Below are 14,142 nucleotides of genomic sequence, written 5' to 3' on the forward strand. Positions count from 1 at the left end.
AGGTCCATTTAGTCAAAGCTATGGTTTTTCCAGTAGCCATGTATGGATGTGAGTTGGACTATAAAGAAAGTTGAGCACTGAAAAATTGATGCTTTTGAATGGTGGTGTTGGAGAAGACTCTTGAGAGTCCCTTGGACTGCAAGGAGATCCAACCAGTCCATCCTAAAGGAAATTAGTCCTGAATATTTATTGGAAGGACAGATGCTGAAGCTGAAACTCCAATACTTTGGCCACCAGATGAAGAACTGATTCACTTGAAAAGACCCTGATGCTGGGAAAGATTGAAAGCAGGAAGAGAAGGGGATGACAGGGGATAATATGGTTGGATGGCATCACTAACTCAATGGACATGAGTTTGAGTAAACTCTGGGAGTTGGCGAAGGACAGGGATGTCTGGCGAGCTGCAGTCCATGAGGTCGTAAAGAGTCAGACAAGACTGAGTTACTGAACTGAACTGAACTAAGTTCCTGTTTCTGCGTTTCTTTAGGTACAGAATTCCCTAGATCTCCAGTGCATGCATGGGTATTGTGTGCTGAGTCACTTCAGTCGTGTCCTTCTCTTTGTGACCCCATGGACTGTATCCCTTCAGGCTCCTCTGTCCATGGGATTCTCCAGGGAAGAGTACTGGAGTGTAGCCATTTTCCCCTCCAGGGGATCTTCCCGACCCAGGGATCAAACCCACGTCTCCTGCATCGCAGGTGGATACTTTACCCACTGAGCCACCTGGGCAGCCCTAGATCTCCAGTATTTCTTGCCTAATGGATTTAAATGGTCTCAACCTCCCTTGAGGTCATTAGAGTGAAATGCTAAAAAAATACGAAAATTTGGAAAGGTTTGCCAGTTAAGGTTGTCCTAATTACTGGTCAGTTATTGGAGAAGGTCAGTTATACTGGTGAAGGTCAGTTACTGGTGGTTCATTGTGTTTTCTGTCATGGAGTTAGGCCATCATGAGGTTTTTAAACTTATAAATGACCCTATCTGAGAGATCAGAAGGATGCTAAGGTGTAGGGGGAGGAGAGAAATTCCAAGTCTCATTGATTTATTTCTCTTGATGCAGATGTTCTTCTATATGTGTGGTGTCCTAGTCCATAAGAGGAGGTCATCGTGTCTGTCCCATCTGCTACACACGGGCAGTGATGACAGAATTGGAAGGCGATGAGGCCTTTGTTTATAATACTGAAAATTTATGAACAACCTGTATCCTAACAGTTAGGGGATGGTTAAACAAATTATGATATCACATCTTAGTGGAAATAATTAGAGCCTTATCCAATATGGAAACATGCCTTAATACAATGCTATAATAGACAAGAAGCAGGTGCAAATTTGGATGTGCAGTGTAATCATAGGTCTGAAAACTGAGCAAACCCAAGCTTTTCCAAGAAAAAAGTCCATAAGTACAACTCACCACAGTATGAATCCTGGTTTTCTTGATTAACTGGACATGTACTTGGAGAAGGCTGAGGGTAGCATGGGGTTATTTTAGCTTGTCTTCTACTTTTCCATCTTCCATTTTCTGAATATTCTATAATGATCACATAGATCAAGGATTTTGAAAAAACAGTGAAATTTATTACTGCTATAAAGGGGGAAGATCAACTTTATTTTTAAACCTGTTTTACAAAGATTTGAAAGCAATAAACTTAAAGAAAAGAAGAAGAAAACAGCTGTGAAAGATCTTTGAAAGTTAAAATGCTTCTGTTGAAGAAGTAAACAGAACTTTCTCTTTGCTGGCATCACTTCAAGGAATGGCAATTTGATTCTATTAACTGGCGCATTTCGTTTTAAAAAGCCCCAAGAGAAATCATCTTAGGCAAGAATATCCCAGGCACCAAACAGGACTTCAGGGTGAGGGGTGGATGCTTCAGCATAGCAATGATGCTTAATCCATCTCTTTTGACCTTCTGGGTATCGAAGCTTGACAGGTCGCAATGATTTAGAGTGGTGCTCAGTAATGTTTGTTGAAGAGGCACCCAGGAGACAGACTCATCATCAGACAGGAAGGGGCAGCTACTGTGTGGGTTGCAGTCTGTTGCAGGTCCTCCTGGGAGGATGGAGTCCACCCTAGACCTGGAGAAGGAGGGAGACTTACCTTTTCCCATGTGGAATAGAGAGCCCTGGATCTGAGGTCAAGGGGGTGGAGTCGTGTGTGGCTATAAGGTAACTCTCAACATGACCTTAACCAAGGCAGCACTTGACCTCCCTGAACCTTGGTTTCTCCACCTGTAAAATGAGGGTAATAACAGGGACTGTGAGGAACAAGGTGGGATGAGGGTGTGACAGTATTATACAAACTATAAGCAGTTCCACAGTTATGTGGAGTCGTAACAGTACATGATTTGAAGGCATTTTAAGTTATGACTAGTGTTCAGGTCCCCTGAGGTGGCTTCTGAGTACATCCATGCCTACCCAGAACTCAACAGATAATAATAATAATAGCTAGCAGTGTGTGCCTGGCACTGTTCTAAGAACTTGACATGTGCTACCTCATTGTAATCCTTAAAACAATTTCATGGTACTGTGGGTGTCATAAAATAGGTACTGTGATTGTCTGTTGAGGAAACTGAGGCACAGAGAGGTTAAGTACCTCACCCAAGGTCACACAGTGAATGGAGGAGTGAGTAGGATTTGAATCCAGGCAGTCTGACGGAGGAGCCTGGTGGGCTGCAGTCCATGGGGTTGCTAAGAGTTGGACACGAACGAGCGACTTCACTTTTACTTTTTACTTTCATGCACTGGAGAAGGAAATGGCAGCCCACTCCAGTACTCTTGCCTGGACAATCCCATGGACAGAGGATCCTGGTAGGCTGCAGTCCATGGGGTTGCTAAGAGTCAGACACGACTGAGCGACTTCACTTTCACTTTTTACTTTCATGCATTGGAGAAGGAAATGGCAACCCACTCCAGTGTTCTTGCCTGGAGAATCCCAGGGACGGGGAAGCCTGGTGGGCTGATGTCTATGGGGTCTCACAGATCGGACGCGACTGAAGCGAGGTAGCAGGAGCAGCAGTCTGACTGTGGGGCCTGGTAGGAAGCTGCAGCTGTTTTTCTCTGACATACAAGGAAGATGAGTTTGGGGTATTTATTCGTTGATTGCCTTAGTTCCCTACATTTAAGAGCTGTTGAGGATCAGGCTTGCTTTCCTGTAAGTGCTCAGTGAGTCAGACTTGCTGGGAAGTGGGGAGCTGGACAGAGTAGATGATTTCTTGACCTTGGTTATAAATGCAACCATACTGCAGCATGTGTTAGGTCAACTAAGGAGGGCTGTCTTCTCCTCTGTGTTGCCAGCAGGCAGAAAGAGGAACAGTGCTGATTGGAAAAGGGTTATGGCTGGGTTACAAGAGTGGTTTTGAGGAAACCAGGAAGCAATACTGTGAACCTGAATTGAGGACACTCCGTAAGTAGCAGACTCTGAGGGCTCTGGAAACAGCCCTGACCAGGAGGCTGACACAGCCCTGGGGACTGAAGAGAGAGGCTCAGGTGAGGAGTGGCAGCAGCAGAGACGCTGCTCTACCCTGGGGGCGTCTGTGAGGTTAGAGTGTGCCCTGCACAGGCAGCAGCAGCATCACAGCCTGGGTCTGCATCTTATGTATAAGCACCAAGGATGATAAACGGGCGGTGCCAAGGGCCTCAGGAAGACAGAGGCCTGAGCAATTCATCATTGTGCATCTTGGTGTTCCCACGTGGGCCTCTGAGATCTGGGGAGATGAGGGAGGTGCTGCTGCTGCTGCTGCTGCTGCTGCTGCTGCTAAGTCGCTTCAGTCGTGTCCAACTCTGTGCGACCCCATAGACATTAGCCCACCAGGTTCCCCCGTCCCTGGGATTCTCCAGACAACACTGGAGTGGGTTGCCCTTTCCTTCTCCAACGCAGGAAAGTGAAAAGTGAAAGTGAAGTGACTCAGTTGTGTCCGACTCTTAGCGACCCCATGGACTGCAGCCCACCAGGCTCTTCCGTCCATGGGATTTTCCAAGCAAGAGTACTGGAGTGGGTTGCCATTGCCTTCTCCAGATGAGGGAGGTAGTTTTCACCATTTTGACATTAGTCAGTGATAGACTTTATGTTCAAATGTGGCTATTTTCTTAACTTTTGATGTTTTACCATGTTAGTGATCTGCTTCAGGGCTTCCTTGATGGCTCAGTGGATAAAGAATCTGCCTACAATGCAGAAGACGCAGGAGATGCGGGTTTAATCCCTGGGTTGGGAAGATCCCCTGGAGGAGGAAATGGCAACCCATTCCAGTATTCTTGCCTGAAAAGTCCCACGGACAGAGGAGTCTGGCGAGCTATAGTCTGTAGGGTCGCAAAGAATCAGACACGACTGAGCACACACATTGGCATTGGCTGGACTCTTAGTTCAAGGCTAAGTTCAGCTGTTCTGGGACTGAGTTCCTGCAGACTTGCTGAGCAACAGAAGCCCTTGACTTAATCTGTGCATGCAAGCTCATGCCTGTTATTATCGTCTGATACTTGGAGAGGAGTGACATCACTTTCCTGAGGCTCCATGAGAGCCATGGTTTTATTTAAACCTGGCTCAGATAAACTTGGTTTAAAATGGGTTTGTGTCAGTTGTCAGCTGAGTAGCATTTGTATAATCACTCATTCTTGGTGCCTTGAGAAGGAAAGAACTGATTCAAGTTAACTCTTCAGTATTTTGAGGGTTTCCTTTGTTTGCTTTCACTCATTCCCAACGTAAGTTGATTTCTGCTCTTTGTCTTTCTTCATCCAGAAGCTCCTTAAATCTCAAGCATCTGAACTACTTCCCTTTACAGTTCTTGAGATTACCAGTCCCTTTGTGGGAAACGCTGTCCAAGCAGAAAGTAAATGTTTCCTTGTTCCTAGAAAGGGTGGTGTTTGTGTTTAGAAAGGATAGCCAGTCTGGGGCTTGTGCAGGAAGACGAAATTGCCTTTATCTCCCTCTGTAATGTGTGGGACATTGCTTTCTGTGCATTTTTTGAAGACCATTACCGTATTTTCAGCAAAGAATAACTCATGTTATAAGGAAAGGGGAGATTGGAGAATCAGTGAGAGTTCACTGAGAAAAGTAAGAATTGAGTAATTTGATTAGACTAGTGTGCCTTTTTTCCCCCCTTGAAAATAGAATTTAAACAGATGAGTACGACCTGTTTCGTAGCAACCTTCCAGCATGTCTGGCGCTATTTGCCGCTGTGGCTTTGTTTCTGCTCTTGCAAAGCCTTGTGTTCTTTTCAAATAACTTCCTCTGCGTCTCAGGTACTGTGTTAGAATTTTTTATTTCACAGCTTGTTCTCTGTGATAGTCCAAGCATATTAATTCATGCTTCCTTTCTGCTGTCTTGATCACCCCTTCTCACCATCCTTTACACTATGCTTAAGCCATGGGCCCTCACACTCCATGTCCTCTTCCTACGGCCCCATATGCCCTTCCACGGCGCCTTCCTTCCTACCTGTATCAGTTTTCGATTGTTGACTAACTACCACAAACTTTACAGCTTAAAACAACACACATTTATGATATCACAGTTTCCATGGGAGTTCCTCCTCCAGGTGATCTTCCTGACCCAGAGATTGAACATGCATCTCCTGCATTGGCAGTTGGGCTCTTTACCACTAGTGTCACCCGGGAAGCCTGGCTTTCTCAGTATGGCCCCTTAACTCATCGGTCCATCAAGGAGAGGGAGTCTGCTAGCAAGATATAATTGTATGGCTTATAAGCTGGTGGCTTAGTGGTAAAGAATCTGCCAGCTAATGCAGGAGATGTGGATTTGATCCCTGGGTCAGGAAGATCCCCTGGAGGAGGGCATGGCAACCCACTCTAGTATTCTTGCCTGGGAGATTCCACAGACAGAGAAGCCTGGTGGGCTACAGTCCATGGGGTTGCAGAGTTGGACATGACTTAGGGACTAAATAACAGCAGCAAGAAGGAAATCACAAGGGTGACAGCACGTCACCTTTGCCATAGGCTCTTGGTTAGAAGCAGGTCACAGGTTCTGCTCATGTGCCAAGAGAAGGGTCACACAAAAGCATGACCACCGAGAGAGAGGGAGCATGGGGTTGCCTTAGAGCCTGTCCAACTCACCACCTCCACCAGTCTTCTGCTTCACTTCCTTCTTTTGAGTGTGTTTCAATCTCTCTGTAATTTGGTTTTGCCTTACTTCTAATTTACTTTTCCTTCTTCTAAATATATACCACCTACCTCTCATTTCCCCCTCAAATTTTTTCTTCCCTTCTTCTCCTTCAATGATGCCTCTTTAATTAATATAGAAATATTTTTATTAGCATAGACAAAGTTCTAAAGTCTTGTGTATAAAGCAGAAGGCTTCTTAACTAGTTTTTGGCTTGTGAATCCTTTTAAGAATCTAATCAAGCGTATAGTAACTCACTCCCAGAAGTGAGGGACACAGCACTGTCCTGCTTCAGTTATTATTTCTGCACAACATACCTCCCCAAACAAAGTGCTCGAAAACAACAACTATTTTGTTGTGCTCATGGTTTGAGGAATTCAGAGCACAGTGGGGATGACTTGTCTTTGCTTTTTGATGCCTGGGGCCTCTGTAGGGAAGATTCAAACAACCATGGTGATTCTGATGGTTGGGGGCTAGAATTATCCGGAGGCTTTTTCATTCACTTGTCTGTCCATGGGCTGAGATGACTGGGAAGCTTGGCTTAGCTGGGACTGTTGCCTGGAGTACTTACAGGGTTGGATCTCTCCACAGGGCTTGGGCTGCTCATAGAGTAGTGTTTGGGTTCCCGGAGGAATAGTAAAGGAGGATATGAAGGGGAACATTCCAAAGACCAAGCTGCTTTTTATGATGTTAGCTTCAGAGGCCGCATGGCATTACTTCTGTCACCCTCTAATTGGTTGAACAGTCTTAAGTCCAAGGGGATGTAGACTCTACCTCTCAATGAGAGGCATATAGGAGAATTTGCAGCCATTAGAAAAAAGATTACCACAAACACACACATTAAAAAAAATCTATTGTCCTGAACTCTGAGAATTGAAAGGGATCCAGAAGGATTATCCATTTCAATCTCCCACTGTGGCTTAGCTCCTCTTTACAACTTTTCTGTCATTGCATACCTGGACCACAGCAGGCATTTCCTTATTGGTCTCCCGTCGGCCACTCTTGCCTCGTGCGGTGCAGTCTGTTCTTCACCCTGTAACCAGAATGATTGTTCTGAAACACATTTGCTCCTGTACACCCCCCACCTTCACCTCCGTTCCTTCATACTCATCTTTGAACTAATGTCTGTGACACTCTGATGGTTTGATCATCAACTACCTTTTCAGCCGTATCTTGTGCCATGTCCACTCGTGTTCTCCTTGATCTCACTACGGTTACTAGAGTTGGACACGACTGACGTGACTTAGCAGCAGCCGCAGCATACTATTTATGCATCTTCCTGCGACAAGGTTTCTGCCAATGCTCGTCTCTACATGGAATGTTTTTCCCTACACTTATGGCTTGATTAACTTCTACTTATTCTTTGGATCTTGGCTTGATAGTTACTTTCTCAGTGATGTGCTTTCTGACCTCCCCCATCAGGTCACATCCTCTTATTGCCTGCTCTTAAGGACTATGTATCTTTCATCTGTAACATGTATCATTTTTATACTTGTGAGAATATTTGATTTAACTCCTTATCTCCCATAAGACTATGATGTCCATTCAGCCAGAGATCATGTATGTTTTTCATCATTTGTCTTTATGCCTTACATGCTGCTGCTAAGTCACTTCAGTCGTGTCCGACTCTGTGCGACCCCATAGATGGCAGCCCACCAGGCTCCCCTGTCCCTGGGATTCTCCAGGCAAGAACACTGGAGTGGGTTGCCATTTCCTTCTCCAATGCATGAAAGTGGAAAGTGAAAGTGAAGTCGCTCAGTCGTATCCGACTCTTAGCGACCCCACAGACTGCAGCCTACCAGGCTCCTCTGTCCATAGGATTTTCCAGGCAAGAGTACTGGAGCGGGGTGCCATTGCCTTCTCCATATGCCTTACATACAGACATTATAAATATTTTTCTTAAGTATGAAATATTTTTTTATTTTAGGAGTGAACAAATTTAATGCAGTCTAAGAATTTATCATTTTCTTGCTAGCCTACATTCCTGTTGTAGTTCATAATGAACTCCAGTCAACCCTACCTACAGGTAATATAAACTATCCTTAAAGGAAAGCTCCCACGTTCTGTGCTTATCCAGGTAATATGTGTATTAAAAGCAAGACTTTATATTTAATCTTAATTTATAATCTTCCTTCAATAATAATTTCAGTTAGTTAACATGTCTTTGAAGTATTTCTCTGGAGTTCTTAATATCACTTATTCTTTTGAATTTGCTATCATTTGCTAATTCAATGAGCATGTTTTCTTCTTTAGCTTTATATATATCATTGGGTTTTTTTTTTTTTTTTTTTTTTGAGTAACCAACTTCTGAGGTCAAATATGTTTGAGAAATAAACTAAACATATTTCGTTAAATATGCTTGATCAATTTTGGCCAAAGTTTAAACCATCCAACATCAATTTGTTGAATTTTTGCTACATCCTACCTGACCTGCCTCTTGAGAAACCTATATGCAGGTCAGGAATAAACAATTAGAACTGGACATGGAACAACAGACTGGTTCCAAATAGGAAAAGCAGTATGTCAAGGCTGTATATTGTCACCCTGCTTATTTAACTTCTATGCGGAATACATCATAAGAAACGCTGGGCTGGAAGAAGCACAAGCTGGAATCAAGATTGCCGGGAGAAATATCAATCACCTCAGATATGCAGATGACACCACCCTTATGGCAGAAAGTGAAGAGGAACTCAAAAGCCTCTTGGTGAGAGTGAAAGAGGAGAGTAAAAAAGCTGGCTTAAAGCTCAACATTCAGAAAACTCAGATCCTGGCATCTGGTCCCATCACTTCATGGGAAATAGATGGGGAAACAGTGGAAACAGTGTCAGACTTTATTTTGGGGGGCTCCAAAATCACTGCAAATGGTGACTGCAGCCATGAAATTAAAAGACACTTACTCCTTGGAAGGAAAGTTGTGACCAACCTAGATAGCATATTCAAAAGCAGAGATGTTACTTTCCCAACAAAGGTCTGTCTAGTCAAGGCTATGTTTTTTCCAGTGGTCATGTATGGATGTGAGAGTTGGACTGTGAAGAAAGCTGAGCGCTGAAGAATTGATGCTTTTGAACTGTGGTGTTGGAGAAGACTCCTGAGAGTCCCTTGGACTGCAAGGAGATCCAACCAGTCCATTCTAAAGGAGATCAGCCCTGGGTGTTCTTTTGGAAGGAATGATGCTAAAGCTGAAACTCCAGTACTTCGGCCACCTCATGCGAAGAGTTGACTCATTGGAAAAGACTTTGATGCTGGGAGGGATTGGGGGCAGGAGGAGAAGGGGACGACAGAGGATGAGATGGCTGGATGGTATCACTGACTTGATGGACGTGAGTCTGAGTGAACTCCGGGAGTTGGTGATGGACAGGGAGGCCTGGCGTGCTGCGATTCATGGGGTCGCAAAGAGTTGGACACGACTGAGCAACTGGACTGAACTGAACTGAGGTGCTCTTTTGTTTTCTGGATGATGGGACTCAGCCTTTATTTAAATGTTGATGTATATGGGAATATGTCCATTTAAGTTCCAAATCCACTCTGATACCAGTTTCTGAATAGGTTAGGGTAAGTTAGGTTATGCTACCATAACAAACAACTCCCAAATTTCAGTGATTTAAAAGAGCAAAAGCTTCTTTTTGGCTCATGCTACCTGTACACACTTTTACAAAGGCAGAGGGCCTTTGCTTATCATGGTCCCTAAGGGACCCAGGCTGGCGGACCTGCAAACATTTTGAATATTAGTACGTTCCTCCTCTTCCTCCTCCTCCTTCTTAACTAATTCCGATATAATATTGCTAGTTGTTTTGTTTTGTTTTTCCTCCAAAGAAAGCAAGTTCTGGACAGTCCTGCTCCAGTGTTTAAATGTTCTAGTTCAGAAGTGACACTTGTCACTTCTGCTCACAACTCATTGGCCAGAACTAATCATATGGCCCCACCCAACCCCAGAGGTATCCGGGAAGTGCAGTCCTTTTATGTGCTCTGAAGGTAGAGAGCCAGAAGCATATGATGAATAGCATTAATGACTGGTAGGTGTGAGTATAGCATACGCTTCTCAAAACTGTTAGCTGGTTGAAACTTTTCTTTATGAGACATCTTGGGACATTCTGTTTTGTAAGGGATAGCTTGGGAAACACTGGATTCTAGTCTAGAAACAGCAAGATTTAGCAGAGGCAAGTCCCACTAGAGACTGTTTCTTTATTTTAGCCTCCTCTGGTTGTGGCAATTCAGTTAATTATAAATCCCCTTGTAGTCATCCTCTAACACCCACTTCCCCTTCCTGTTTGTAAGATTTTTATGAAAGAGTTTGCAACAAATCTTTCTGAAAGCAAAAACTACTCTGCCTGTTGCATCCTTTTTGACTTAGAAGGGTACTTGCTTGTAACCAGTTTAATTTGGTATGACTCTTGAATCCGTGAGTTGAGCCCCTGGTTGAATTTATTTCAATGAGAGTACAGAAGAAGAAATCCTACATAGATTTCACCTGACATACAAGTAGTAAAAATGGATTCTAACGTGTTACTGGAAAATACCAAAATGCACAAACGACACTGGAAGGATGTTCTATTCACTCAGGTAAGTAGCCAGACAAGACTGCGTGACAAGTGTGAACCTGAGTCTATCTAGGAGGTAAGCATCATGAACAAAAGGACCGAGACATGGCAGTAGCATCAGCCTTCCGTGTAAAATTGCAACCAATTTTATTTCCTTAGGCTGAGTGCGGTAACAGAAACACAATTTCCATAGCAAACCGTGAGACAGTTCCCAAGGAGTGCAGTTATCTTAATGAAATGCTGTGTAGACTTTTGGTCCTGTAGCTGTATATGCATTTGCTGATTATTTCTGTATAAAGGGAGGAAGCTTTGGGTCCCACACAGAGGAAGTTTTAGAGATTCTGATCTCATAATAAGGAGTCACAGAGGCTAAGTTTGCCCTTTGTCCTTAAACTGCTTCCAACTTAAAAAATGAAACTGAATATTTCAGAAGATCATCACTGTTTAGCTTTTGTGACTCAGTATATTTCATTTTCTAAAAGCTCAAGTATTTGAAGGTTTCGGCTTTGGTTGGTAGGTTTTCTGGGGGCAGGATAGCATGGAGCTGGAGTGAAGACTAGAACTGGTGGTTTGGAAAAGCAGTTAGGAAGAAGACACTGCAGTGGGAGTGAGGAAGCCTCGTGTCTGGACCTGCTTCTGTCCCTGATGGGTTATGTGGTTTCTGCCAATGGTGTCCCCTCTCTGGGCCATAGCGTCCTCTTTTGTTAAGCAAATAAGCAAACAAAAACACAGGGACTTAGATCCTATAATGACCATTCTAACGACTGCTCACTTGTTTAGTGATTTTTTTTTTTTAGTGTTTGTTTAGTGCTTTTCTTCTTGGGGAGCCCTTCCTTCCACCTTCGTGATGCCCTGTGTTCCTTCCAGTCACCCCATGGGGCAGTTGGAGTGTGCTTGTTGCCTTCACTCTTGCAACAACAGTTCACAGATACACACAACAGCTGCGGGTGGCTGGAGGGTGCACACAAGCCCAGGTCTTCTGACTTCAGCTCTTGGTTTGTCTGCTTCTACCAGATGGGTGTAACTTTAAAAAAAAATTTATTGGCTGTGTTGGGTGTTCATTGCTGCACATGGGCTTTCTCTAGCTAGGGCAAGCAGGGCCTACTCTTTCCTTGTGGTGCATGGGCTTCTCGTTGCGGCAGCTTCTCCTTGCAGAGAACAGGCTCTAGGCACAAGAGCTTCAGTAGTTGTGGCACACGGGTTTAGTTGCCCCACGACAAGTGGGTCTTCCCGGACCAGGGATCAAACCCCTGTCCCCTGCATTGGCAGGCGAATTCTTAACCACTGGACCACCAGGGAAATCCCTGAGTCTAACTTTTTTTAGCCAATAGTGTAGAAAGCTCTAGGAGGTACCTCCTCTTTGTTATTTTTTATTTAAAACATTACTTAAGGGCACTGAACCCCCTCTGGGGTCATCAGCACCATCGGCACTGCTGTGGAAAGGGGATCAGAGAGGATCCTCAAGCAGGAGGTCCTCCCAAGCGTGGAATTCCCAGCTTTGCCTCCTCTCCCGCAGAGTCACATTTCATGCCCTGACTCCTCGCCTCTCCGCCTGCAGTTTTGCACATTTGCGCTGACAGTTCTGGTCTCTCTGCAGGTGCTGGTAGTGACACCAGGCCTTGGGAGAGCTGTCTGTGGTCCTGGGTGGGGTATGAACAGGTTTTCTCTTGGAAATAGCCTAATTTGAAGGAAATCCCCTTTGCTGTTTGACATGGTGTGAACCATAGCATCAGGAATCCTTTTAAATCCAACAAGATATTAATAAATCAGTCTCCTGGGTGCCATCTCTCCAAACACAGGCAACTTCAGTTGTTGCTCTTAAGATGCCCTAAGAATAAAAGATCTGCATTCAGACACACAATCCTTCCCTTTTGCACTGAGGATTCTCGGATGAGGTTTATTTTGGTGTCCTTAGCCACGGCAGGGAGCCATGTTCAGCTTTGGTTTTCTAGGCTGTGAGTTTCACAGTCCAACCCTTGTCGGTGAACAGATAAGAGATTTAAAACACACAAGTATCTTCCACATCTTTGCTTAAGCATCACCTCATCAGTGGCTATCTCTCACCAACGCTGCCGTGTAGGTAGCTGCAGCATCTATCTGTAATGACCCAAGTTATCGTTTGAATGTGTTTAATGAGTCTTAATGAATGTTTAATGGCGTGAAAGCTCTGTGAGGTCCAAGGGGTACTTCTCTTCCTACCCTTCTCTCCAGGACCTATGATTAGCCGAGGCCTGATGGCACGATATTTCATTTCACAGGAACGGACAACCAGCAGATTGCCGTCACCCTGACCCCAGAGTCATCTCCTCATGGGAGGCTGTTACCGATTTCACCAACATGGCCTTTCTCCGAAGTCCAGTCTTCCTCAGCAGTGGACAGAATTAAGCCTGGGCCTGGAGCGTCTCCTGACAACACGAGCTGGCCGCAGTCTGCCTGGACGGCCCTACCCAAGACACACCGCCGAGCTCGGGCCCACGGGGACTTCTCTCCTTCCCAAGGCAGCACACGCAGCGCCTCCCTCGAGCCTTCCAAGGATTCTGCCGAGACCCTGGTCCAGCCAAGACCTCCAGGGGGGAAAGAAGCGGCCGCCGTGTCAGGTTTGCCTCACACCAGCATGCCGCCCCCACTGCCCACCCTCCCGCCAGTGACGTCCTTCACTGCTGGCCTCCCGTTGCAGCCACCGCGGGTAGGGACTCCTTCCATTTCAGAACTACATTCCCCGAGGGCAGATGCTCTCCTCTCATCTTCATCTTCTTCATTGGCTCCCGACTCACCTCATTCCATCATCTTTTCTAAGGCAGCAGAGCAACCCACCAAAGTGCCTTTATTCCCCCACACAGCTCCAACTGACTCCTCCTCAAGTCAGAGCATAGTGAATCCCCTAAACCCATTTGCTGAGGAAATGGACCACGCTCCATCCAGAAATGCCCAGGATTTAATAGGCATCCCTCGTCTAGGTTTTTCCAGATCCTCCAGCCCAGCAGGGGGTCCTCACTCAGCGGGCTCCCCCTCACCTGAATTTTTGAGCTCCGTGGCAGACCTGGCCCCTTTGTCTCCCGCTCCCCCAGCCTCTGGAAGTCTTCAGCTTCCTGGTGGAAGGCCCTCATTGTTGATGTTGGAAGTGGCTCCAAGTCTTGCATCCACCCAGCCAACTGAAGCTGAGGTGGCTGAAAGAGCACATAATGGGGTGTCTCTGCCAACCTTGAAGAGTGCAGCAACCCATGAGGCATCCTCACTGGTCCAGACTGCAGAGTCAGTGGCAGTGGGAATGACCAGCCTGGAGGCAGCCCATGCTCCAGCAAAGAACTCTGCTTACCCCCTGCATGTGTCAGCAACCCCAGAGAATTCCAAAGGGCCCACCCTTTCAGCGGAACACAAATCTTCCCCTTTGGCTCCTTCTCCTCTGCCTCTCACCACAGCTGACCAAGGACAAGAAGGCCCTTCTGGGGCAGTTCCCACATCCCCATCAAATGGCACAACGGCAGACTTCCCCTCCACGCCTGC

The 14,142-nt window shown here is 45.6% G+C and overlaps 1 protein-coding gene across 2 annotated transcripts in view; it reads left to right on the forward strand.

Moving 5' to 3' along the window:
• The window catches only part of KIAA1549L (KIAA1549 like), a 320,960-nt gene that overhangs the window by 181,707 nt on the left and 125,111 nt on the right, over nt 1-14,142 (forward strand). For both annotated transcript variants that reach the window (XM_059875159.1, XM_024975896.2), the window contains exon 2: nt 12,897-13,235. In XM_059875159.1, coding sequence (XP_059731142.1) covers nt 12,897-13,235 — 339 coding nt within the window. The remainder of the gene's footprint in view (nt 1-12,896; nt 13,236-14,142) is intronic.

Source organism: Bos taurus, chromosome 15, assembly GCF_002263795.3.
Source record: "Bos taurus isolate L1 Dominette 01449 registration number 42190680 breed Hereford chromosome 15, ARS-UCD2.0, whole genome shotgun sequence".
Taxonomy (NCBI): domain Eukaryota; kingdom Metazoa; phylum Chordata; class Mammalia; order Artiodactyla; family Bovidae; genus Bos; species Bos taurus.